General features: G+C 46.2%; 1 protein-coding gene across 1 annotated transcript; it reads left to right on the top strand.

Annotated features, from left to right (window-relative positions):
• Window positions 1-21,398: 21,398 nt before the first annotated feature.
• Window positions 21,399-23,628, top strand: ASCL1 (achaete-scute family bHLH transcription factor 1). Its single transcript, XM_045780097.2, has 2 exons — window positions 21,399-22,159; window positions 22,528-23,628. The coding sequence occupies exon 1, from the start codon at window positions 21,399-21,401 to the stop codon at window positions 22,110-22,112; it is 714 nt and encodes a 237-aa protein (XP_045636053.1). The 3' UTR covers window positions 22,113-22,159; window positions 22,528-23,628.
• The last annotated feature ends 1,497 nt before the right edge of the window (window positions 23,629-25,125 follow it).

The raw sequence follows: 25,125 nt of genomic DNA, 5'->3' as shown, positions 1-25,125 counted from the left end.
TAACTCATTAATCTCAGCCGTACATTGCACGGACTGGTGAAGAGGCTACAGCACAACATTTAGAAAACTCCGAACCAACTTCCCACGTATCCCAAACTCCTCACACCGATGTAAACCGCTTGGCTAAGAACACCCGTGAATTGATTGTTGTGGGACCAGAACAAATGTTAGAACCAAGACATATGGTCTTTAGACCAGCCATGAGGCTCCCGCACTTAGCAAATTTTTAAATCCTTGACAATCTAGAGAAGCAAACGCTCATTTTGGTTTTCATTACAATATCTTTTAGTTTGAGCAAGGTTTTTATTTCTATTTACTCTTATGTAAACCATCTGGACTTTGGATTATCTCCCTACCCTTTATTTTTGAAATCACCAGGCAGGACACCGGCCTAGGCTTCATTCCTACCCCCCACCCCAATCTCAGATACACTGCATCATGGAAAGTACATGTTCTTCATGGAAGCACCTACCGCTACAATCTAGTAATGTTGTCATCCAGTACAAAAATAATGTCCAAATTCGGATTATTTTTCTAATGGGGAGTTTTGTATGTGCCTTGGAGATTACCCAGTGGGGGCTTTTAGACACGGTTCTGTGGTCCAGGTGAGAGCTCCCAAGAAAGGTCCATTTCCCAATAAATTCTATTTCTTTGGGGCTCATCTCACCATGCAGCCTAGTTCAAGAAAAACATAGCTTTGTCCTGCCTATGGTAGAGTCCAGCCTGTCCTCACTGTGGCCATCTGTCCGTGTTTAATATTCAAAGAAGCTAGACAGTTTGTTGCCTTTATATATGAGTTAGGCATAGTTTCCACATCCCTCAAATTTCAGAGGACATAGGCTGAGTTTTCTGATAGGTTCTTTTTACCCTCCTACATTTGGTATAAAGTGAAGAAGAGGGGTTTATGTAAAGAAAAGAGAAATGTCACAGCACAGTAACAAAACTCTTTTTAATAAAATTCTTTCTTTCCAGTCAGTTGGGTGTCTTAGTCTGCCCTTATAAATCTTTAAAATGAGTTTTGAGTCAAGGATTGCAGAATGGGCTTCACCATCTCTTAGCATGTTCTACATAGAAAGTCTCAGATTCCAAAACAATGACCCCAAAACAATCATATTTAACATATATAATTGGAGTAGTAACCAGACCAATGGAGGTTTTAAAATTTGAGATATTCCCTTAACCAGGTCCATGCATGTATGCAGAATTTGGAGAAGAGGAAAATTGAGAGATAATTTTCCTGACATTTCTTGGACTGTGTGTTGGACTACCTTTTCAAGGATATTTGCACAGCAATAGCCTTGAAAGAGGGAGATGGTAAATTGAGAGATTGGGAAAATTGGGAAATTTGAGAGATAATTTTCCTGACATTTCTTGGGCTGTGTGTTGGACTACCTTTTCAAGGATATTTGCACAGCAATAGTCTTGGAAGAGGGAGATACAATCTCCCTCTCTCTGGGTCAAAGGGCAGATTTGGTTCTTGACCACCATGAGCGATAGAGATCTCCACCCCCAAAGACCTTCCGTGGTAATGAAGTCTTTCCCCTCTTCCTGGAGAAAATCTGCTTGCATCCCAGAGTAAAGGTGATGCCTCTCTTTGGAGAGGAGGATGGGGAAGTTGCCATCAACCCCATAGAAGATGTGAGTTTCCTAAGCTCAGGCTCCCTCAGCGGTGACACAGATCCAGTGTACACTCAGCATCCACCTGGATCCACTCTGTTTTGACACCTATGGGACTTGGGGGACAAGGGAAACCAATATAAACATGACATGCACGTTGCCTGTTGTGCTCTGAGCAATAAACAATCTGTATCCACTGGGCTTATTATTTCCTTGCTGACCAATTTCATGGAAGTATGGCAAGTCATCCTAGCAGTCACACTGATGTTTAGGAAATACTTGATCTACTCGACAGAGAAAAAAAACAGAGATGTGACAGTAATGGCTAATGTTTTCTTTCCTCCTCTCTCATGAAAATAGAAGCTCTAAACGTTAGCCAGCCAAACCCAAGACTTTCCAGAATAAAAAACTGCACTGCCCAGCCTTCCTTGAAGCTAGATGTAACTGCAGGTCTAATATTTGACCAGAGAAGCACAAGGAGTAGAAGTCTGTGTAACATCTGAGAAGTGCCTTCCCCTTCTATTTTCTCCTTCTTGCAGGTTGATATGCAGAAATGCTGACTCGAATTGGAACAGACACATTGGATTACAAGGTAAATGTAGGAATGGGGGCCGTGGTTTTCAGAATAAAAAGAAAGAAGAATAAAGATAAAAGGAGTCTGGTTCATGACACCGTCGAGCATTACCCTAGCAGCCTTGGACTTCTGACTTGACTTTGATATAGGAAAAAATTAACTTCTATTTTGTTGAAACTCTTGTTATTTTGAAATTTTTGTCACTCACAGCCAAACCTAATTCTGACAATATGAGAAGCACGGAAATGATATTTAAGACGGATTTCTCTGTCCAAGAACTCCTCTTTTCTCATCCGAATTTAGAGAGTAGTGCAATGTCTCGTTGGAAAAACTTAGGAAATTCCCACCCAGCAAAATCGGTTGGCTGCGAGCTTCTTCAGATCCTCATTTCTATAGCGTACTTCTTCGTAGTCTAACTTCTCCCACACAGATAATCCAGAAATCCGTAGATCACCATCACCATAAACTAAATGCAATTAACGTGTGAAGTTGTGATTTGAACCAAAATAAAATTTAAAGCAGGCTATTCCTAGAATTCTTAGGAGAACTTAGACATTTCTTTGGATTATAATAAAATCAGTTGGTAAACCAAGTGCATTTGATCACAGGAGTATTAAATGAAGTGTGTGTGTGAGTTGTCTGTGTATTCTGGAGACTTTGAAGCCATTGCATTAGCATTCCTTCTTGGCAACATCAGAGTGAAGTCACTGAGTGTTGTCATTCATACGTTCATTCATTCAACAAATATTTGTTGAGAATGTACTACGTGTCAGGCACTGTTCCACATAGTAATGAGCAAGACAGTCAATGCTCTCATTGATTTCACATTCTATTAGGGAACATGACCAGTAAACAAGCAGATAAAAAAAAAAAAAAGGCAAGATACACTCAGTACTGATAATGACCAAGAAGAAATAAAGTTTTAAAAAGAGGTATTATAAAAGAGATTGACTGCTTTGGAGAGGCTGATTTAAGTCGAAAGCACAAGGAAGACCTAGTCCACATGGCATTATTTGAATTATGGGAAGGCTTTGCTCTAAATACAAAGATCTGGGGGAAGAGGCTCCCAGTGGAAGGAACCCCTCTGCATAAAATCTCTGAAATCACGAACACATGGGACTTCTTTGAGGGGCAGACAGAGGACAGTTGTGGTTGAAGTAGAAAGAATGGAGGGGAGAGAGGTGTGTGCTGAATTTGGAGAGGCGGCAGGACCAGTTGATGTGTTTATGCCCGGGGGTGTACTAAAGCCAGCTCATACAGACTTGCGAGAGCTGATTTTGCAGAGGTTTTGTGAGCCTGTTGCTAAGCATACCTATGATTAAAAACTCAATTGTGGAAACTTACAATTAAATAAATTATATTCAAAACAAAGATAATGGATACTCAAAGTCATTATTTCATCCTTATTTTACTACGCTCATTGTCCCAGGTAATTGACACCCATTAGATCTACGTGGGAGAAATACTACGTAATCATGTGCGAGGGCCCATCTCTCCCCAGCTTCATGGTCACATCCGTAGCTGGAGATCTGCCGTAGAGGGAATACTGACACCATGGAAATCAGAAAACCCTGCGAATCAGGAGTAGAGTCAGGGGTTGCTAAACGTTTACCACGTCCCATTGACTATAACTATGGCAGCAAAACACAAGTAGGACTGGATTGAAACCGGATTCCTCAGAGGGAAGGACAACAATGTCACCCAGTGATTGAAGACATTTTGGGGCAGAATGGGCCCAGCTAGGGGTCAATGGAGTAAGAGCACCAAATCTAAGGCGATCAGGATGAGATTCAGTCTGAAGAAAAAAAATCCAACGTCAAAGCCAGGAGAGGCTGCCTCATTGGTGAGACTCAGCAGTAAGGATTAGTACTCACTTGGTTAACCCAAGGGCCACTTCCAAAAAGCCTTCTGACTCACTGCCCCCAGTCAACTCAGATAGCGTTTTCTTTATAACTAAACTCATAAACTGTCTTGCCTTATTGTCACTCTTCTGTCCCCTTCGTCTAGAGCTCTCAGACCAGAGACCAAATCTTAGTCTTTCTAAATTCCAAGACTAAGCGTGATACCTGAGTCATACTAAGTGGTTAATTCATATTAGTTTAACCATAAATGTAGGAAAACATATACGGAAGTGTTCAAGGCAAAAATATTTGGGGAGAAATTAAAACTTTAGCAGTAGGCAAATAATTAAATAACAGTTCATTCACATAATAGATACAGCCATAAAAATTATTTTTAAAAGTCCTAAAAAATTATGTCTCAGAATGCACATAATTCAATTAGTGACTGATAAAATATGAAGCCTTGTATTTCCTGTTGTGTAAATATATCAGGACGCATACCACCACAAAAAAAGAGGAGAAAGAGGTGTTTTCTCTAGATTGTGAGTTTAAGAAAGAGATTTTTTTTGTTATCATTATGCTTTTACATTTATGTATGCAAGGAACGAAGTTGCAAAGAGAAAAATTAGCTTGCCTAGAGAATTTGCCCGAAGCCATACTGGATTTTTAGCTAGACATAAATGGAGCTATCTCTCAGTGTTATTCTTTCCATCTCATTCTCTCTGGGAAGAGAAAGGGACAAATATTTATTCAGCACTTAAATATTTATTTAGCACCAGGCATACTTCAAAGGTTATCTTATTTAATCCTTGCTACCGTCCAATGAGATGGGTTTTTAGTATTCTCACTGGATGGATGAGGAATTTGAGATATTGTGGTCTGTGGGATAGGAAGCAAAAGACCTGGAGTGCTGAGGTTTAGGGTTAGGAAAATTATCTCCTCTCCTTTCTCTCTGGCTCTTGAGTGAGAGCAGAGCCCTCTGCAGTGGGCAAAGGTGGTGTAAACACCCAGGCCCAACCAGAGACTCCCGGTCCTTGTGGAGCCTCATTAGGTCTGACCATTAGAAAGCTAAGGTCTTATATAATTGGCTGCCCCCATGTTAGGGGCATAAATATTTACTAGAGGGGAAAAGGGTGGGGGATGAGGGGGCTGAGTGATGGATACTGGGGAGGGTATGTGCTATGGTGAGCGCTGTGTACTATATAAGACTGATGAATCACAGACCTGTACCCCTGAAACAAATAATACATTATATGTTAATAATAAAAAATAAATAAATACATAAGAAAAGACCAGGGAAGGCTGGGTCTTGAAATCCCTGGAATGCAATTTCGAGTTCAGGGACTACATTTATGATTCTGTACTATAGAAAAATAAAAAGGGAAACTTTTTTTTTCTATTGTATTTAGTGAAAATACATCTGGTGACATCTAAGTTTATTGTTTTATCCTCAAGTGACATTGGCTCATCAACTGACTAAACTACAAAATTAAAAAAAGAAAAAAGAAAAAAAAAGCTAAGGTGTTGGTAGCTGCAGTCATTGCTTGTTGAGTCACAAATTTGGGAAACGCATCTACTGAGGCACTCAACCCACCAGACCATGGGGTGCTCAGTGTCTTGGTAAGACAAATACGTGATCTTAGGCATGGATTCTTTTTCTAATTCTTCTGCATCTGTTTCCTGAACTTTAAGATTGAGAAGACACTTGAGGGACTAGAAGTGAGATTCATCCATGCAGTGTCAAAATACTTACTAAGCTTGTGCTACAAGGCAAGCAGTGTTCGAGGATCAAAGCTATAACTGCCTCCCTGCGTTTACATGCTTTTTAGAATGGATATTCTATTAGAATGGATATTAATCAAACCACAGGAATACATTCAAGTTTCCAACTGTAATGAACGGCATGAAGGAGATGTACATGATGCCCCAAGAACTTTGCCACAGGAAGTTTCCTCAGTCTAAGGATATGAAGTAGAAAATCACCATACGAAAGGGGAAGGGAAGAACCTGGAACTGCCTGACACCTCCAGACAAAAGAAACAGCATATGCAAAATCTATGTGGTAGAAACAATGGGATTCGGGATTCGTGGTTGAAGATGCAGCTGGAGAATTAGGGAGAGACTCATAGACCCTGTTAAGGGTCTTCTCTCTTTTTTTAACCTTTATCTTGAACGAGTTGCGAAGCCATTGAGGTATGCAATTAGAAGGTGCTCCCGTGAGATGTGAATTGTCATAAGGCCACTCTGGCTGCAGCATGGACAGTAGAGGGGGCATGGGGTGCGGGGCAGCAGGAGCAATTAAGAGATGCATACAGTTGTCCAGGTGAGAAATGGCCATGGTTTCTTGGATTCAAGTGGTACTGATGACTGAGGGTAGAGATGAAGAAACTGGGATGGATTTGAGAAAGATTTAGAAGGTTGAAAAAGGAGTCAGCTTAGCTATAGGGAGGGAAGGTGAGAAACAGGTGGAGGATGAATCCTAAGCTGCTGTGTAGGGCGAGATGGTACCATTCTCAGAGGTCACTCCGTTCCTGCTCGTCCCAGACCAAGGAGATCTATCTGTATTGGACTCACCAGCTAGCCATTGAGAAGGTCCCTGTGCAACAGGGACTCACTAGGATAGTAAATTAAAAGGGGAGAACCTAGACCTTCTCTTCTGTGCTTCATTTCTTTTTAAAAAAATTTTTTTAATATGTTATGTTATTCACCATACAGTACATCATTATTTTTTGTTGTAGTGTTCCATGGTTCATTGTTTGTGTATATGCTTTATTTCTAAAAACAATTTTTCTATGAGCCTTTTTCTTTTTGATTTATAGAGTATTTTCACATACATTATCAGTAAGGCACAAATTAGTCTTACTGTTTTGAAAATGAGGAAATAAACTCTGAATGTCGTTGAAAGCAACACAGGCCATCTGAGTCCAAATTCTATGCTTTTTAAAACTTTATTTCCGCTATTAATTCATTCATTCTACATGTTTACCACCTGCTCACAGGCACCAAATGTAGATTTGTCACGGAGCTAATGAAGCTAAAACTGGAGGGCCCTGTACCTCCATAGACTCCTCCATGGCTCTTGAAGGGACCCTAGCAATAGACTCATCTGGTTATAAATGGGCATATGTTTTCGTAAAGTTTTCCAAAAATAGTTAAACCATAAACAGATAAGACTGCTGTGTCTTTCCACTCCGATGTCCTCACTTCTGGTGGCCCAGACATCTTTGAGATCTGCCTGAGCAGAGGTTAAGATGAAGATACATTTCACCTGCAATGATTGTCTTCGTGGTCACTCTCATGTAAAGTTACTGCTGTCGTCTACATGTAAGAAGGGTTTCCAGGAACACTCCCACTGCCACTGTCCTGAGTCACTGAGTCTAAAATTTTGGGGACAGAAGTCTTGAGAGCATGTACTAAGTGCCTAGTTTTCTTCAACCCTTGGTCAAAACAATTTTCTTTCTGGAGATCTAATGTACAACAACACAACTATAGTTCACAATACTGTACTGTATACATGAAATTTACTAAAAGGGTGGATCTTAAATGTTATTACTACACACACACACACACACACACAAACACACACACATGCACAGGGAAAAAAAAGAAAAAGAAAGTGGTCACTATGTGAAAGTAAAGAGTATGTTAATTAACTTGATTGTAGTGATACGAATATTCAAGCATCAAGTTATATACTTTTAATATACACAATTTTTATTTGTCAATTATATCTCAACAGAACTGGAGAAAAATAGTGTATGCCTGGGCAATCCCTGCCCTTATTTAAAAAAACCAGAATTTCCTTCCTTGTTAGGAATATACTTGACAACAAAGCATGAAAAATTATTAACACGTAATTTTTTTTCCTTTTTGAAAAGAAGTTTGTGAAATAAATGTATCAGAATTCTTGTATGTATATGGCACAAATATACAGTAGTTCTACAAACTTATGTGTGAAGTGATAGGCTTTCAGCATCCAAACTATCAATACTAAAGAAGAAATTTCAATCGTATATTACAAAAAAGATGATTTATCTTTTCATTTGCTCTAAAGATGAGAGTAAACATTTTAATGAGATGATCAGAGTATGCACCAAAGAATATAGAACAAATTATAGAAGTTTATATTTATAATTTAAAATTATATTTATAATTTAGAATTTATAAAAATATGTTAATTTATCTGAAATGTGTTTTGTTAGCTTTAAATAGTGTATAATTTGTATTTCTGCTCTAAAGTTATATTCATTTTTCTATATAATATTTATAACTTTATATCTTTTTCCTAAATAGAACCCCAAAGTTTTATAAGCTTCAGGGTCCCAAAGTCTGAATCTGCCCCCACATAGGAAATACGTGGTTAAGACAGGAAAAGTACCCTGACTGAATCCAGCTTAAAGTCCAGTGAGAGAATAGACAATGAGACAGGTAGTAACAGCAGGTGGGTAAGGGGTAGGCTAGGTGAAGGTCAGATGCTGTGGGAGAACACAGGAGGTACCCTGCTATGTCCAGGGTCCTTGGTGACTATTAGGAAAGGAAGGTGCTACCCAAGCAAAAAGGTGAGGTGAGAATTTCCTAGGTAGAAAGAAGAGCTTGAGCCTCACGTAGGCAGGGCACAAAATCTTCACTAACTGATCTAAAGCTCATGAGTTGCATTTAATGAAAGCTTGAATGACTTCAAACAGCTTGGGATCTCCTCCTCTTTTATTGCTTCCCTAAATTACCTTGTGTAACTTCACCAAGGAGAGTCAGCTGCCCCTTCCTTAGGTCTGGTTTTGCATTCAGAATAGCCTTTTTGCTTGCGCTCTTGCAAAAAGGAATATTATGAATATTATGTAAGCTCTCTAACCACAGGAAATGAGTTTCGTTTTTTTTTTTTTCTTCAATTTTTGCATCCTGGAGCATACTACATGCTTGGAATATAGGTGGTATTCAATAAATGTTTTTGCAAATCATATTTATTCAGCTCCTGTCATATGTCAGGTCCTGTTCTGGACACTGAAAGCCACTAATGAATTGAACAGCCATAGTCCCTGCCTTCTATTCTAGTGTCTGTTGAAAGAATGAATGAATGGTAGTGTGCATGCTTAAACAGCTTGCAAAAAAGAGATGTTAGGAAAGGGAACTGGGTTAATCAGAGTCTGTCCCTGCCAATCCCTCGTCCTTAGCTCCAGACTTCTCCCATGGACATGATAGTGTCCCTCTCTTGTTTAAAAATCTTTCAGACTGTAACACTCAGGCCATTGGTCTGTCATTCAAGGCTTCCCATAGCCCAGCTTACCCTGCCCAACCAACCCAACCCAAACCAACCCAAACCAACCCAACCCCTTAGCACTAACCAAAACATGGCCCCTGCTCCTCCCATCATGCCCCTTCTCACACATTTGTGGAAATTTACATGAAGAGTTCTGACAAGTTAACAACCCTCATTATTTGATACCATCAATGTCAACTACACTGAGTCCTGATTAAGTACCTGCTGCATACCAAGTTCTGTGTATTCCTTGGAGAGAGCACCTGATTGCTTTCCTGATGTTAGGAAGACATTCACACAAAAAGATCACTGCTGATCCTAGGGAGCCTAAGCCAAGTAGTATGTGAAAGGAGAGATGTACCAAAGGAGGGAGATAGTTTTTCTGAGTTCTTTAAATTCTTTATTAAAAACATCACATGCCACTTTCTGTATCACAGATGCATACATCTTATGCCATTCAAACAGCTTTAGTTGCACCAAGTCCATTCATTCAATCAACAAGCATTTATTGAGCACCTGCCTTGTTCTAGATACCATGCTGGGCATGCAAAATGAGGCAAAGCAGAATCCCTACTCTTACGGATCATCAAGGTCAGTGGATTCTTGTCCTAAGAAAACTGGGAGGCTATTGAAAGGTTTGAATAGAGGAGCAATAGGGTACATTACACTTTGAAAAAATTACTTTGCCTGAGCTGTGATATAAAGTCCCATTTTCTTTGCACTCTGATGCCTTTTTCATATTTGACTATGTCATCAATTTAGATTGTTCTGGCAGCCATGAGGAGCAGATATTTGAGGGAGGTTAAAAACTGGAAGCAGGATGACCAGTTGGAAGAGTATTGAAATAGGGCGATGATATTAGCAATAGACAGGAGGGAGATGACATTTATTTATTTATATAAATATATATTTAATTTTTATAAATATGTAATTTAATGTAGATAAATTGATAGATGTAACTATCAATTATATGAACAGACAATGAAAGAAGTTACATATAGTTAAGATGCAGCAACTGTGGGGGGGGTGAGAGAGCAGTGAGCATGTAGGACAACTCCCACGATTTTGTTTTCAGTGCATGAGTGGGTGGTGCCAAGCCCTGAATTACAGAACAAAAAGGAGGTAAAGATTTGAGGGAGTCAGAATGATGAGCCCTGTTTCAATCATGTTGCCCTGACTATACCAGTGAAGCAGCCCGGTAGTGATGCTGGTCACACTGTGTGAGACCCACCGAGAGGTCCCGCGTAGAAATAAGAATCTGAGAGTCGTCGGCAAAAGACGGGGAAGCTAAAACCTACAGACAACGTGTATCGTTGGGAGACTTTATGCTGAAAATGGAAAACGAAAAACTAGTACTGAGAAAAAATTACCCAAGGGATAAAAATCCTGGTAGCCAGAGGAGGAGGGAACATGAAGAAGAGGTAAGGAAGGAATCAACAGGGCCTGGAGAAGCTATTACATTCAGCAAAGTAGAGTACTGGTGGGTGTGTTAGTGTGTATTCTGCAAAGAAACAGAACCAATAGGAGATATCTGTATCTATCTACATGTGTACTAATAGATAGATAGATAGATAGATAGATAGATAGATAGATAATGAGAGAGAGTGTAAGGAGTTGGTCACATGGTTATGAAGGCTGAAAAGTCCCCAAAATGGCAGTCAACAAGCTGGAGACCCAGGAGAACAGATGGTGTAGTTCTAGTCTGAGTGCAAGGGCTTGAGAATTAGCAAAACTAGCGATGTAAGTTCCAGTCCAAGCCCAAGTCTGAAGATAGAAGGAGACCAGTGTGCCAGCTTGCAGACAATCAGGGAGAGAAAGAGAAAGGGAGAGAGAGAGAGAGAGAGATCTCCCTTATTCCTCCTTTTTGGTCTATTCTGTCCTTGAATGGATTGGATGATGCCCACCCACACTGGGGAGAGCAATCTACTAAATCTGCTGATTCAAATGTTAATTTTGCTCAGCACACCCTCAGAGACACGCTCAGTGTACTGTGTGACCAAATATCTGGGTCACCCACGGCCCAGTCAAGCTGACATGTAAAATTGACCTTCACAGTGAGGAACTCCAGTAGGGACAAACCTCAGAGGGGCAGTTGGAGCTAAATACATGAAACCGTGGTGTAGACTACTGTTCTAAGAAGTCTGACTGAGAGGTGAGGGGGATCATAAGATCAAGGAATGTGTTCGATGTTTTTAGGATGGGAAGTTAAGTATTTAATGTTATAGGTTTAGGAATTAATCACACTCTTCCAGACGGAGTTGGGGAGAGACGAGATTAGGAAGAAACAGAACCTGGGAAAGGAGGTTGGAGAGACATCCAGCAGAAATGAAGGTGAGAAGGAATCAGAGTGGAGAATGGAAAGCTGAGATTTCTAAGGTGGAGCTGTTCTAGGTGTAGACAAAGCCCAAGATATAGTCTCAAAAGGAGTGGCCAGGGGGGAGTGGAGGTTAAGTTTGCTGGAGTCTCAGAAGCCAAGGAAGCAAAAGGCTCCATGCTGGGTGGGTTGTTCCTGTGGTCCTTTTATTCAGACTGAGAGTTTCTGACCATTCTTCATGGCCAACATCAAAGACTATCTCTGTAACAATTTACCAAGCTTCTCCACCCCCTTCAGAAGTCACTAGGGCATTCCTTTATCCAAAGAAAGTGTATCTATGGGGAGATTAGTTCTTCACAGCTCTGAATAATGGATACTGTATCTTATCACTAGAATACCTCTAGAGTGAGTACTGGTACTCCATTTTCAGAGTACAAAAAGTTTGTAGCTTGTCAAAAGGTCTACTGGCCCCAGATTATGCCTTGATGTGCCTGGGATGAAGCTTCAGAACCTGAAAATTAACAGGCACCTCATATATGTCTACTGTGGGTATTGTGAGGATGTGATACAAACAGCCCAGCCCTCTATGGTGAACTGAATTGTACAGGATACAATTAGTAGAATGGATTCCTGATGAAGGAATCGAACGGCAGGATTTTCACGCAGTCCTACCCGCAGTTTTAGAAATAACCAGCAGGTGGCGAGCGACTCACACAACCCGCAATGGAGGATTATGAGCTTTCCTGGCCCCCAAATTCCCGACCAAAATCTGCTCAGGCCAAGTAAAGGAGAATCCTGTTTCCCAAGCAAAATTGTTAGAGTGGTGCGTTTCTTCCCTTTATACCCGAATCCTGGTGAGCCAATGGCCCACCTCTCTCCCTCTTCTCCCCATAATCCTGATAACAGCAGGGAGGTACTGGTCTACATGATGATTTTCTGGATGAGGTCATTTGCTCCCTGAAGGTTCTTTCCATAAAAAACTGGAAGAGATGTTGTCTGCTCAAAGGAGGGAGCCATTGCCACTAGAGGGTCACATGGTGATGCCTGTATTGTCTATATAGTCAGAGCTGGAGGGGAGGTATCTTACTCAGTCCCTCATTCTGTAAACAAAGAACAATCTAGGAAGAGGATGAGCAATGTGCCTGAGGACACAGAGCTAGAAAGTTCCAGAACCTGGAATTTGTCTCTTGACTTCAAGTAGCTTGCTGTTTCACTGTACCTGACACTACAGGCGTCCATGTGCTTCGTTCCCGGGTGTCTGCTCACGACTTGGGAGAAGCTCCGATGACTGTTCGGTTGGGGAGGAGGAGCTGGATGACTTTAGGATGTGTTTATATAACAAATCCACCCTTCTTAACTAGACTGTGTATTTACTTGGGGGTAACCTGGTGGATGAGGGAGGGTCAGAGTCCAGACTAATGGAGCTGGAGGCAGAGGGCTCTCCATTGTCGTCCCACTGTGGTTGTAATGGACCTTCTTTTCTTACACAACTCCTCTTCTGCCTGCTAAACTACACGTGTATTGAAGGCAATGATTGTCTTGTTTCTCTCTATGTCCTATGGTTATTTCATGACTCTATGAGCATACTGGCCTTGATCATTTTTGGATCCAAGTGGCGTTTTCTAAGGTCTTAGATGAATAGCATATACCTCCTGTTATATATACTGTATGCTTGCACTTTTTAACAAACACATACACACTGTCCACTGTGTGCCAGGCACTGTTCTCAGCATTTTACGAATATTAACTCATTTAATTTTGTTTTTGTTACTGTTTCTTTAAGGTTCCATGTCAATAAATATCCATGTATCAGAAATCACCCTCTTCCTCACCCTCCATCCCCTCCTCCTCCTCCCAAAAAAGACTGCAGATAACAGGCCTAGAGAAGAGTGGTGGAGAAGAAGGAAAGAGTTAACGGGCCCACCTAGGAGTTCACAGTTTTCCTACTAGACAGCGGGCCCTGGCGGTGGCCTCCTTCCTAAGCTCATGTGAGCAAACTTTCCCCTTGGCCTTTGGGGCAGTCGTCCAGGTCTGCAGGGGAGGTGGAGACGGCTCACAGCCGCCAGGCTGATTTATAGGCCAGAGCATTCCCGGGCAGCGCCGCAAGGAGTCGGGCTGAGCTCGGACTTTGGAAGGTGATGATGGACACAGGACACGTGGCCACACAATGGGGACACACGACTGACCTCAGTCACTTCGGCAAACTGCCCCTGCTTTCCTGAGGCGGCAGAAGCTTTTCAGGAATTCCAGAATCCGGGGCGCCCGCGTTCTTCACCCCAGCGGGTAGCTCCCGTCACCCTGTTGAGCTCACAGAGCGCCCAAGGGCGCTCAGGGCCCCCGGAGCTCTGAAAGGCCCTCAACCTGAGCTTTAAAGTCTTTCCCAGAGCCTTGGTGCGTTTCACACTGTGTATAGAAAAGCACAGGAACCGTTTCCGCTCGGGACTGAGGCCGGCCAGGACGCGCTTGGGAGCGAACTTTCCCCGCATGTCAAATATCGGCACCCAGGGATTTGGGGACACCGCAGTGCGGCCAGGCAGGGTGAAAGACAGTGGAAGGGTCAAAAGGGGGTGGAGTGTGTGTTGTGTGTGGTGGGAGATGGGATAAGAGGAGAGGGAAAGGAGAAGAAGAGGGGAAGGTGGTTGAGGGCGTATGAATTTGAGAAGGAGCAATCAAGTTGGGGGGAAAATAGCAGGGCTTTTTTTCTTCCCTCCTATATGCAAACTGTCACTTCGGGTTAGCGTGAGCCCTTATCTGGCTCATTAGCATGAGCTGTGGCTAACGCGCTTAAACCCTCTAATTATTTATTATGCCGTCACGGAGCAGGTCGCAACCCCAGGGCGCGCTTGCGGGGACCCGCAGAGGCGGGCACTGCGCGGGGCAAGGGCGCAGCGCCCAGTCTGGCCCTGAGCTCCCAGGGTGAGATCCTCCCCGCCAGGAGCCCCTCTGGGCGCTGTTGCTCAAGGCAACGTTGCAGAGTAGTTGGGGGTGCATCAGAAAGATCCTCTCCCCAAAATTCACCCCAGAGAAGTGGTGCAGCGCTCATCTCTGTCGTCTACACTTGGCGCCCGATCTTCTGCACTGCCAATTCCAAAGACCGAAGTTGAAGGAAGGGAACACGATTTTTGCAAAAGTGGAAAAATGGAAGCGAAACGAGGAGCTGGAAGTTGGGCTGGGTGGTATGTTGGCTGCCTACTCTGGACAGAACCTAAAGCTTGGGGGAGCCCTCCTTTCCTCCCCACCCCCACTCCCGCCGCGTTCCGAGGGAGTTCGTAAATTGGGGGGAAACACGCGGGGCTGAAAGCCGGCCACTCCCGTCCAGGGTTCTATTCAGAAAACAGTTTCAAAATAAGTTAACCTCTGTAGGGCGTCTTCCCCCTCCCCTTCTAATTGTCCCCCCTTGCCCCTCCCGCTCTCCATTCGAGTCTGTTTTATGTTCCTCTGCGTTGTGCCAACTATTTTATCTTTATTCCTTCTCTTTCTCTTTGGCCATTCATTCCTTTTTTTGTGTGTGTGGCTTCTCTGGCTGATGTGCGGCTCGTTACCACCCACTGCACGCTCGCTCCTGTAGCTGAGGTGTTTCTATACAAACTCAAGCGTCCAGTTGTCATATTAATTATTACACTGAGTAATGACTGAAATGGTCAAAATAAGGGTAGACTCGAGAGCGCTTTTTCTTGCTGCTCAAAGATTCAGCAAAGAAGCCATGCAACAAAGCAATAATTGGTCCCCAGAAACACTCCGACAAGGCATGGAATATAGGTTTCATAGAACCCTGCGATTGTGAAGGGGGGAAAGCTCTGAATGGACCCCACGCTTCTTTTCTAAACTCTCTTGCTGAGCAAAAAATGGACCTCTGTTTGAATACTGCCCTGATCCTTGAATACTATACCCAGCAGAGAAAAAAATGCACCATTTATTGTAAGTTTTTTTTTTTCTTCTCCAGCTATTCATGGGGTCTCTGTGAAGAATCAGCTGGTTTTGTTTACCGTGAAAGACCTTTACTTTATTTTCATTCTTGGAGGAGGTGGGGAGGGGGGAGGGAAGGAGAGCCATGTGCCTAGACCGGGAGGAGCTGGCCTACTGTAACAAAATAGAGTGTAACAAATCCTACAAAAGTTTAGAATGTATTGATTCTTTGGAGAGCTATATAGATTAAGGACTTTCTTTATGCTTATCCCAGGAAGGTATTTAGTCATAATGTAAATGGGGCTTTAGAAAAAACAAAGACTTAGCAGCCTTACATATCCTTATTTGGAGAACTTCAAAAGGACTTGTGAGAGTGGCTGCAAATTACTCCCTCACCCCACCCGAATCTCCCCTCCCCAACCAAAAAGCCACAATAAAATAATAGTTTGTGCTTTTTTTTTTTGTTTTGTTTTTCCAGCTTTTTTTTTTTTTTCTTTTTAAGGCGTATTGAAAAAGCAAATAGATTTGTTTGAAGCCTGGATTCCTTAATGCAGGTGCAAGCCTGGCTGCTGTGACCAAGCAGGCAAGCCAAATCCGTGGTTTATACAATTCTGCCTCTCCCCCCAACCCCCCCCCCCCTTCCCAGGCCTTTCCGGGGGCTGGTCAGACCCAACTCAGGCTGGGCAGCAGCAGCTTCTGAGGTTACCTTGGGAAGGGTGAGCTTGGAGACAACAGATTAAACAGTAAGAAACTTTTCCTTTTTCCTGGATAGAACAGTGTCAAGTAGAGGCTTCGAGCAGCATCCACCCCAGGCCAGAAGCCCTGTGTTATAGCTTCTGGAAACCAAGTATCTGCGATGAACACCCGGGATACTCGCTCTTCTTGAAGTATCTGTGGCTTCTGATAGCGCTCACACACATTGAGGGTTGCACTAAGAATCTTATCTCCAAATCAAGAATCGAAGGCCTGTATTCATCTTTGTACTTTCTTTGCTCTTTGTTCAAGATCTGCTATAAATATAATTTTCTGAAATAATCTAGTTTCACTTTTAATGTGAACTCCCCTCCCCCCAAAAGAAAAAGCACCGATGGAGACTTTTAAGAAAGATACGGCCTCCTTTCCACAGAGAGAAGGCGCATAATTCTGGAGCCTGAGGATAGTGTGTGAGCAACAGTGGCACTGGCCTGGCCCTCAGTGGTGAGTGGAAGTGAAGGTGGCAGACTTGGGGCACTGGGACCTCAGGTCCCCTGGGCAGCAGATTCACCTGCATCACTAGGAAAGCCATCTCCCCATGCAGATAGCAGCGCTGACTGCAGACAAGGGTTCATCCAAGGGAAGGTCCTATTCCAGGATCCCTAACATAGAAGAGGATCCTGAGATGCTAGAGAAGCTAAGGGCTTCTATTGTTTTGGAGGAGAAAGAGAAACCATCCCATTTTTCTGGGATGTCTATATTCTGGGTAATATGCACCAAAGGAGGTCAGTGTCCTGCCACCCCATCACAAGAATGGCGATCCCTGACATGTGTGGAGGGATTTACAAAGTGAATTCACAAACAACATCGGATTTAATTCTCCTGACAGCCTTGACAGATAAGCAAAGAAAGTGTCACTACTCCATTTATGGATGAAGGTATTAAACACTCCTTTTGTGCATTTTTTCTCCCTCCACATTTAGATAAATGGCATTTTGAGTGTCCTAGTCAAGTAAAGCCCAGGGGACTTGCTCAGAGGCAGGCCCCCTGGTTGGCAAGGGAGGCACAGAAAGCTAAAGGTCAGGGCCAATGGCTCTGCTGACACCCCTTCATGTACAGGCCCTGAAGCATGTCTGTATCTGATCTCACTTGCTTCTGTTTTATGTTAAAATCTTGGGTCCTCTATCTCCTTGATTTTTGAGCATCACCGCCATTCCTCCAAAAAGACAGGAATTACCCACTTCCAGGTGCTGGGACAGTGGGACGGGGTGGCATTGGATCTCCAAGGGCTGGACAATGGCTGCAAGACAAGGCATCTTTCCACAGGCCCCTTCCTGGATGGGTTCATAGTTTTAGAAAAGCTGTTCTCATTAATCCCTTCTGATTTAGACCTGCCTCAGAGTGCTCCACATACATCTTGTTGAAACCTCACAACTCTTGGAGGTAGATACTTTAACTATGGGCATGGTACAGATGAGGAAACTGAGACTCAGAATATAGGCTATTTGCTCTAAGTCTCAGCTGCTAGGCAATGGAGCCTGGATATGGAATCAAGTCCATTTGCTCGATCTGCCAGTGCAAGGTCTGGGTTCCCTGGACCCAGGACGGTACATGACAGTTCTCTCGGGGCGGGGGGGGGGGGGGTGCGTGCGCGCGCGCGCGTGTGCAGGGGTGGATCATAATCTAGGTCACAGGGTCAGAGGCGGGATTCTCAGCGGTTCTTAAGCCTTGGTCCTTTGTTCCAAGGACACCACTAGAAAGGCAATCTCCGTGGAAAACTCCTTTTGGTAGTGCACAGTCCCCAGAGGTAGAGGCCCAGCCCCTAGAAAACAATTCTGGACCACTCTACCTTCCGGTTGGAGAAGATGGAGAGGACGCTGCTGGGTTAGGGCATCCTTTGCGTTTACTCGAATAGCACCTGAGTTCTTGGACATTTTGCAGAGCCTGTAAGGAAGCAGGCTGAGGATGTGGCGGGGGGGGGGGGTGAGGATGGGATTTGGCTCTGGGCTGGAGCAGGGAGAATAAGGACAAATGTTCAGGGCCGGAAGGATCCCAGCGCCCGCTGTCTTCTCCTGGGCGGAGGCCAAGAGCAGGGCCACTACAATGCGCGGCTTCACTAGTCGGAGCTTCTGTTTGGGCGCGCATTTGATGGCGTGTGTGGGGTGGGGGTTGGGAGTAGGCTCTGGCCTCGAAGTCCCTGATAATTAGGATCTCCGTGCACGCGTGAAGTCCGCACCCGAAAAGGAAACTAAGAGCGCGTGCTGGCTGTTGGCAAATTTTCCGCACTCGGAGAAACCTCTCGAAATGAGCTGGTATCCGCCGCTCCTGCACAGATGGAGAAACTGAGGGCGGTAGAGGAAGAGGGGCTTGTTCAAGGTTACAGCGCAAAACAGTGCTAGAGCCAGGACTAGAGACGTTGGTCAAATGCGGGATGACAGAGTCCGAATTGGAAGGGCGCTTGAATCCGCCTGAGAAAGAAAACGCACTCCGCTGCGTGGGTGTTGGCGACGCCCCCCATTTTGCAGAAGAGGAGCGGATGGGGCACTGGAGGCTTTTCCTAGGCGCCTCCTAGCGGCCTGCACCCGGGGCTCACAGCCCGGCCACCTGGGTGGGGAGCAGTGCCTGAGTAACCGCTCTTTCTCCAGGTGCTCGGAGGCTTCCTCGGGGAGGAAAGCGGTGGCGTGGCTCTGTTTTAGGCCTCACAACCTCCTGTACCTCCCGGAAGGGAAGACAAGAGTGATCTTGGAGTCCTCTCAACTCCTTTCCTGGGGTGGGTTGGGGTGGGAGGAGAGGACAGAGGTGTAAATCCCACCGAGTCCAGCAGTCCTGTGGGGTCAAGCCACAGGTTACTGTGGGGGAGGGGACTGTGTGGGGAAGGAGGTTTACAGAACTGGTCCCTGTTGGCACGGTTCCAATCGATGCTTCCCAAACCCACACGTTTTCAAAGAGGAAACTGAGGCAGAGAAGAGAGGTGCTTCACCTCCGGAGCCCATCCGTCCTTACTGCCCATCACCACTGCGGCTCCTTGGGTCACCCCCACAGATCCTTTAGAAAGACCCTTCTCCACAAAGGGAAGTCCAATGAGAAGCAATTATTTGGATAATTCCCCACAATCAACCCTGCTTGCAGGTCTCTGATCAAAACTATGTCTACTGGACAAATCCACCGGATGATTACCCTCTTCTTCCTTCTGTCTATGTAGACGCGACCTGAGACGAGCCCCAGCCTCCTTCCCCTGCCTCCATCAGAGCGGTGCAGAGGTAGGGCCACTGGCTGGGTCCGCATTCTCCGCAGAGCAGCGTCCCAAGGCGCCCCACAGCTGGACCGGGCTCGGGCCAGAGAGAGCCAGGGCCGAGGCCCAGGAAGGGCGCCTGGGTGGGCGCTGTCCAAGCGGCCGAGCGACCGCTGCAAGCGCCTCCCCCTCCCTCGCGGCGCCAGCACGCGGCCCCGCCGGGCTCGGCTCCCAGTCGCCTGCCACCGGCCCGCCGGGCACACGCCTGGGGCGGGATGGAGGCTGCGCCAAGGCCGCCGAGGTGCCTGCGGCGGCGCCGAACAACCAGAGAAGCTCCTCTGGCCCCTCAACCGCCACCCCCCATCTCTTTTCTCAGATTCACCCTGGGAATACCCCAGGGCCCTCCCCTCTTTACGCAAACCCCAGCCAGTCCGGAAATAATCCTTTGAGAAGGGAGGCGATGCTACAGGCAACCGAGGTCATTGGGGGGGGGGGTATCGCTGCCATATACCACGTATAGCGCTGACCACAACCACCCCTCAATGAGATCACCTCCCGTCTTGTTGGTCCCCTCCACATTTGCTCAGTTGTGGGGAGAAGATCCTAGTTTTTACACCTGGATGGGACATTGGAGACCATCTAATCCAAACTTCTATTGCTACAGATGAGGAAACTGAGGCTCGGAGCGGATGCCACTTATCAAGGGCCACAGAGCTAGCGAGAGGATGTGTTGGGACTAGAACTCAGTCTTAACAGTACTTTTATTTACTTGAACAGTCCAGTAAGTCCCACGGAGTTCTCCCCATCTTTCTAAACTTCAATCGCAAATTTGCTTCAGCTCCCCCAAACAGCAAAGACCCCTCAAGAGAATGACAGTAGATAGGAGATGAAAGCAGGAAAAATGGAGCCCCATTCTCCCCAACCTGCACACCCACCCGTGGCACTTTTCTGCTCAAATCCTTCTCTGTGCTTTGCTCCAAGTTCTCAGGAGAATCCCGAGGCACTTCACCCCAAACCATTGCACCCATACACCCCCAATTCCCAGGGCCATTGGCCCCTCCGGCGACGCTGGCCCCCCCTTTCTAGAGCCACCCCCGGCTACAGCCCGCCCTGAGCGCGCCGCCTGTTTATTCAGCCGGGAGTCCGGCACGCGCCAGGCGCACGCACTGCAACAACAAACCCGGCTGAATGGAGAGTTTGCAAGGAGCGGGCGCAGGGACCGGGCGGGGGGAGGGGAGAGGAGGAGGGAGAGTTTAGGGAGTGGGGGGGAGGAGGAGGTAGGAGGAGGGGGGAGTGGGGGCTGCAGCCGCTCGCTGCAGCAGCGGGGAGTGGGGGGCGAGGCGGGGCCAGGGCTGCGCGTGGGGCTGGGTGTCCCATTGAAAAGGCGGCCGCACTCCGGCCGCCCAGCACTCTCTCACTTCTGGCCAGGGAACGTGGAAGGCGCACCGACAGGAGACCGGCCAGGGAGGGCGAGTGAAAGAAGGAAATAAGAAAGAAAGGGAGTTAACAAAATAATAAAAACAGCCTGAGCCACGGCTGGAGAGACCGAGACCCGGCGCAAGAGAGCGCAGCCCTAGGGGGCGAGGAACGGGAGACTCAGCAGAGCGTGCTCACCACTGACTTTTGCTTCTTCTGCCTTTTTTTTTTTTTTTAAACGAGAAGGCGCTAGCGGCAGCCTCACACGCGAGCGCCACGCGAGGCTCCTGAAGCCAACCCGCGAAGGGAGGAGGGGAGGGAGGAGGAGGAGTGGAGGGAGGAGGAAAAGCGTTTGCACCTTCTCTGCTCCCATCCTAAGAAGTCTCCCGGGCATTTTGTGTTTTTTTTTTAACTTCCCTCCGGCCTCCCTCTTCATCTCTCCCCTTCTTTCGCTCTCTGTTCGTGCACCCAAGTCCTGTTTGTGTCCCCTCGCGCGCGCACCTCGCGTCCCCGCTTGCTCCCATTCCGCGACTCCTTGGCGGCCGCTGCGCATGGAGAGCTCTGCCAAGATGGAGAGCGGCGGCGCCGGCCAGCAGCCCCAGCCGCAGCCCCAGCAGCCCTTCCTGCCGCCCGCAGCCTGCTTCTTTGCCACGGCGGCGGCGGCGGCGGCGGCGGCAGCGGCGGCGGCGGCGCAGAGCGCGCAGCAGCAGCAGCAGCAGCAGCAGCAGCAGCAGCAGCAGGCGCCGCAGCTGAGCCCGGCGGCCGACGGCCAGCCCTCAGGGGGCGGTCACAAGTCAGCGTCCAAGCAAGTCAAGCGACAGCGCTCGTCCTCGCCCGAACTGATGCGCTGCAAACGCCGGCTCAACTTCAGCGGCTTCGGCTACAGCCTGCCGCAGCAGCAGCCGGCCGCCGTGGCGCGCCGCAACGAGCGCGAGCGCAACCGCGTCAAGCTGGTCAACCTGGGCTTTGCCACCCTTCGGGAGCACGTCCCCAACGGCGCGGCCAACAAGAAGATGAGCAAGGTGGAGACGCTGCGCTCCGCGGTCGAGTACATACGCGCGCTGCAGCAGCTGCTGGACGAGCACGACGCGGTGAGCGCCGCCTTCCAGGCTGGTGTCCTGTCGCCCACCATCTCCCCCAACTACTCCAACGACTTGAACTCCATGGCCGGCTCGCCGGTCTCCTCCTACTCGTCCGACGAGGGCTCTTACGACCCACTCAGCCCGGAGGAGCAAGAGCTGCTCGACTTCACCAACTGGTTCTGAGGGGCTCCGCCTGATCAGGCCCTGGTGCGAATGGACTTTGGAAGCAGGTAGGTCGCATTTGGGAGTGAACAGGATGACTTTCTTATCTTCCTCCTTTTTCCTCCGTCTTAGTTTGGAGGAGGGGGACTGTCTCCACGGCGATTGGGGGAGGGGGTGGCTGATTTAAAGAATTTGTTAAAGTTTGTCGACTTCAGATGCTGGTTTGTTAGTTTCAGTATTGGCCTCTGAAAGTGGCTTTGCCCAGCTCTCCAAGGACTGAGGGTGGGTGAGGTGGGGGGATGCTGGAGAACGGAGTACTCCCACCTGTCAAAAGAGGTGCTCTACCTGACAGATCCTCTCCCAAACCTCCACTCCCCCCACCCCCCCCCCACAGCCAGCCTCCAAGTTCACACTAACCTCTCCCCTTCTTCTTAAGTTATAGGGTGACCGCACAACCTGCATCTTTAGTGCTTTCTTGTCAGCGATGTTGGAAGGGAGAAAAAAAGAAAAAAGAAGAAGAGAAGAAGTAAAGAAAAACAAAACAAAATAAAATCAGGCAACCAACCCCAAGACCAACTAAGCAAAGCATGCCTGAGAAGCAAGGCTCTCGCAAAACAGGGATGCGCTCAGAACTGTTATCTTTGCACTCCAATCATTGACGGAGCTATGAAGGGTGACTAGGACCTGAGTCAAAGCGCAGAATGCAGCTTGTGTGCAAAAGCAGTAGGCTCCTGGCGGAAGGGAGCAGCACAGCCCTATAGAAACTCCCATCCACCAGTAACAGGCAGAACTGAAAGCACTTGCTAGGGTGCCTTCACCTCCCCGCCCTCTCTGAAAGCGCAGTTCTTAGCCCTGTAGAAATGGGTTGGTGTCTTTCGTCTCAGTATCCCCCATCCCAATAAGCTGTAGACATTTGTCTGCAGTGAAATTATGCTCTACTCAGTCCTTTGAAACTCCGATCCTCCCGGCGGGGGGGGGGGGGGGCTCCTTAAACCCCATTTCCTTACACCATCTTTTCTACCATTTTCATCATAGAATGCTTCCAATCTTTTGTGAATTTTTTTATTATAAGAAAAATCTATTTGTATCTATCCTAACCAGTTTGGGGATATATTAAGATATTTTTGTACATAAGAGAGAAAGAGAGAAAAAATTTATAGAGTTTTGTACAAATGGTTTAAAATGTGTATATCTTGATACTTTAACATGTAATGCTATTACCTCTGCATATTTTAGATGTGTAGTTCACGTTACAACTGCCATTTCCCCTATGTGGTTTTGTAAAGAACTCTCCTCATAGGCGAGATCAAAAGGCCACCAGATGTACTTCAGCACCAATGTGTCTTACTTTATAGAAACTTTGTTAATGTATTAATGATGTTATTAAATACTGTTCAAGAAGAACAAAGTTTATGCAGCTACTGTCCAAACGTAAAGTGTGGCAGCCAGTTGGTTTTGATAGGTTGCCCTTTGGGAAATTTCTATCACTGCCTTTTTTTTTCTTACTGTTTTATTACAAACTTACAAGAAACGTGTATAACCCTGTTTTATACAAACTAGTTTCGTAATAAAACTTTTTTCTTTTTTTACAAATGAAAAGAAGCAGCTGCCTCCAAGTCTTCCTTGACTCCACTGTCCCTGTCCAAGTTATTTTCGAAATGTGAAAGGGAAGGAGTGGGCGGGGAACAAGAGGGTGGGGTAAGACACGCTAAGTGGCAGAAATGACAAAGACAAGTGCTATGACCAGTCCTACCCAAGGTAACTCTACGATGAATGTAGAGGGAAAAGACGTACATAAGCAAACACAGCTTTCTTCCCCTTTTATGCTGCAAACATACACTTAGACCTACAGAACAGGTGCTGAGTAATGCCTGCAACGTCTTTTGATGAGATGACTGCATATTTTTAAAATCCCCAGAAGGTGAAGTGGAGAGGGTCCTCACCTTACTTTCTAACCCTTACCCCCTTTCGGAGTTTCTTTTTGTGAAACTGGAAAGGCTGGATGGGATAATGGACATTAGGGGTGGGTGGAAGGCTGGTGGTACTGGAGCTTGGGCATGGGGGGAGGTATCCCCCGCAGTCCTCCCCGTGGTGGGCGTGCTCTTCCTTCACCCCTAGGTACACATTTTCTCTTCCTTTGCCCCACTCCACACACTTTCCGTATTGATTTTAAGTAAAGGACGCGTATGATATGAATTCTTGCCGAAGGAGTTGGATTTAAATGAATAAAAGCCTTAGAAATGTGTGGTCGCTTTGAGACACTGGCCTATCTAAGCTTGTGACTCTATCCGAATAGCGTGAGCTGCGTGTAAAAGTACCCAATTACCAAGATTCAAAAAGAAATTGGTGGGTTTTTGGCTGGCTTGCTTCTTGTCAGTTAGCAAGGACGTGATCAGAATCCTACCCCCTCTCTCGCCGGCTCCTCGCTCGCCGCCGGCATTACTTGCAGATTCAGTGTGCGTGGCTCCAGCCAAGCGGAAAGCCTAGCGCAAAATGCATCTTACAAAACCCAACAAAGAACGGAGAGCCAGCACGTCTTCCAGAGTTAAAAATCTAGTCTGTGTTGGTACATCTATACCATTTAGTGGCACAGAATAATCATTTTTTAAAGCCGCGATGCACGGAGCACGCCACAGCGTCTGATGTCATTTTGCTAAATGACCCTCTATAGAATGCACATTGAAGCTTCAGTCCCTTTCAAAGAGATGAGCGTAATTAAGGGGAAAAAAAATCAGTAAATTCCTCATCGCCATAAATAATCGGACTTTCTGCCAGCAGTGGGCCAATTTAGAGCTTACTTGAGGGAAGTAATGCTTTTGTGATGCCTGCTTTTATTTTTATCTTCTCATTTGGAGGACCAGAGCTGGGGTTCCCCCCCATTTCTTTTTCTTTTAATTTAGCTCCTTTGCAAGTTTCCAGATAAGGTATGCAAAGAAAGTGTAGCAAGTCATTTATGGCTATGAATATAACATTAGGATAATGTTTCAACCCCCACAAAGGGGATTTTTCCCCCCTTCTCCTTGTGAAGACAGGT

This window comes from Ursus americanus, chromosome 17, assembly GCF_024610735.1.
Source record: "Ursus americanus isolate L20-20 chromosome 17, mUrsAme1.1.p, whole genome shotgun sequence".
NCBI classification, from domain to species: Eukaryota; Metazoa; Chordata; class Mammalia; order Carnivora; family Ursidae; genus Ursus; species Ursus americanus.
The sequence above is the reverse complement of the archived record's forward strand: the minus strand, read 5'-3'. Positions and strand labels throughout refer to the sequence as shown.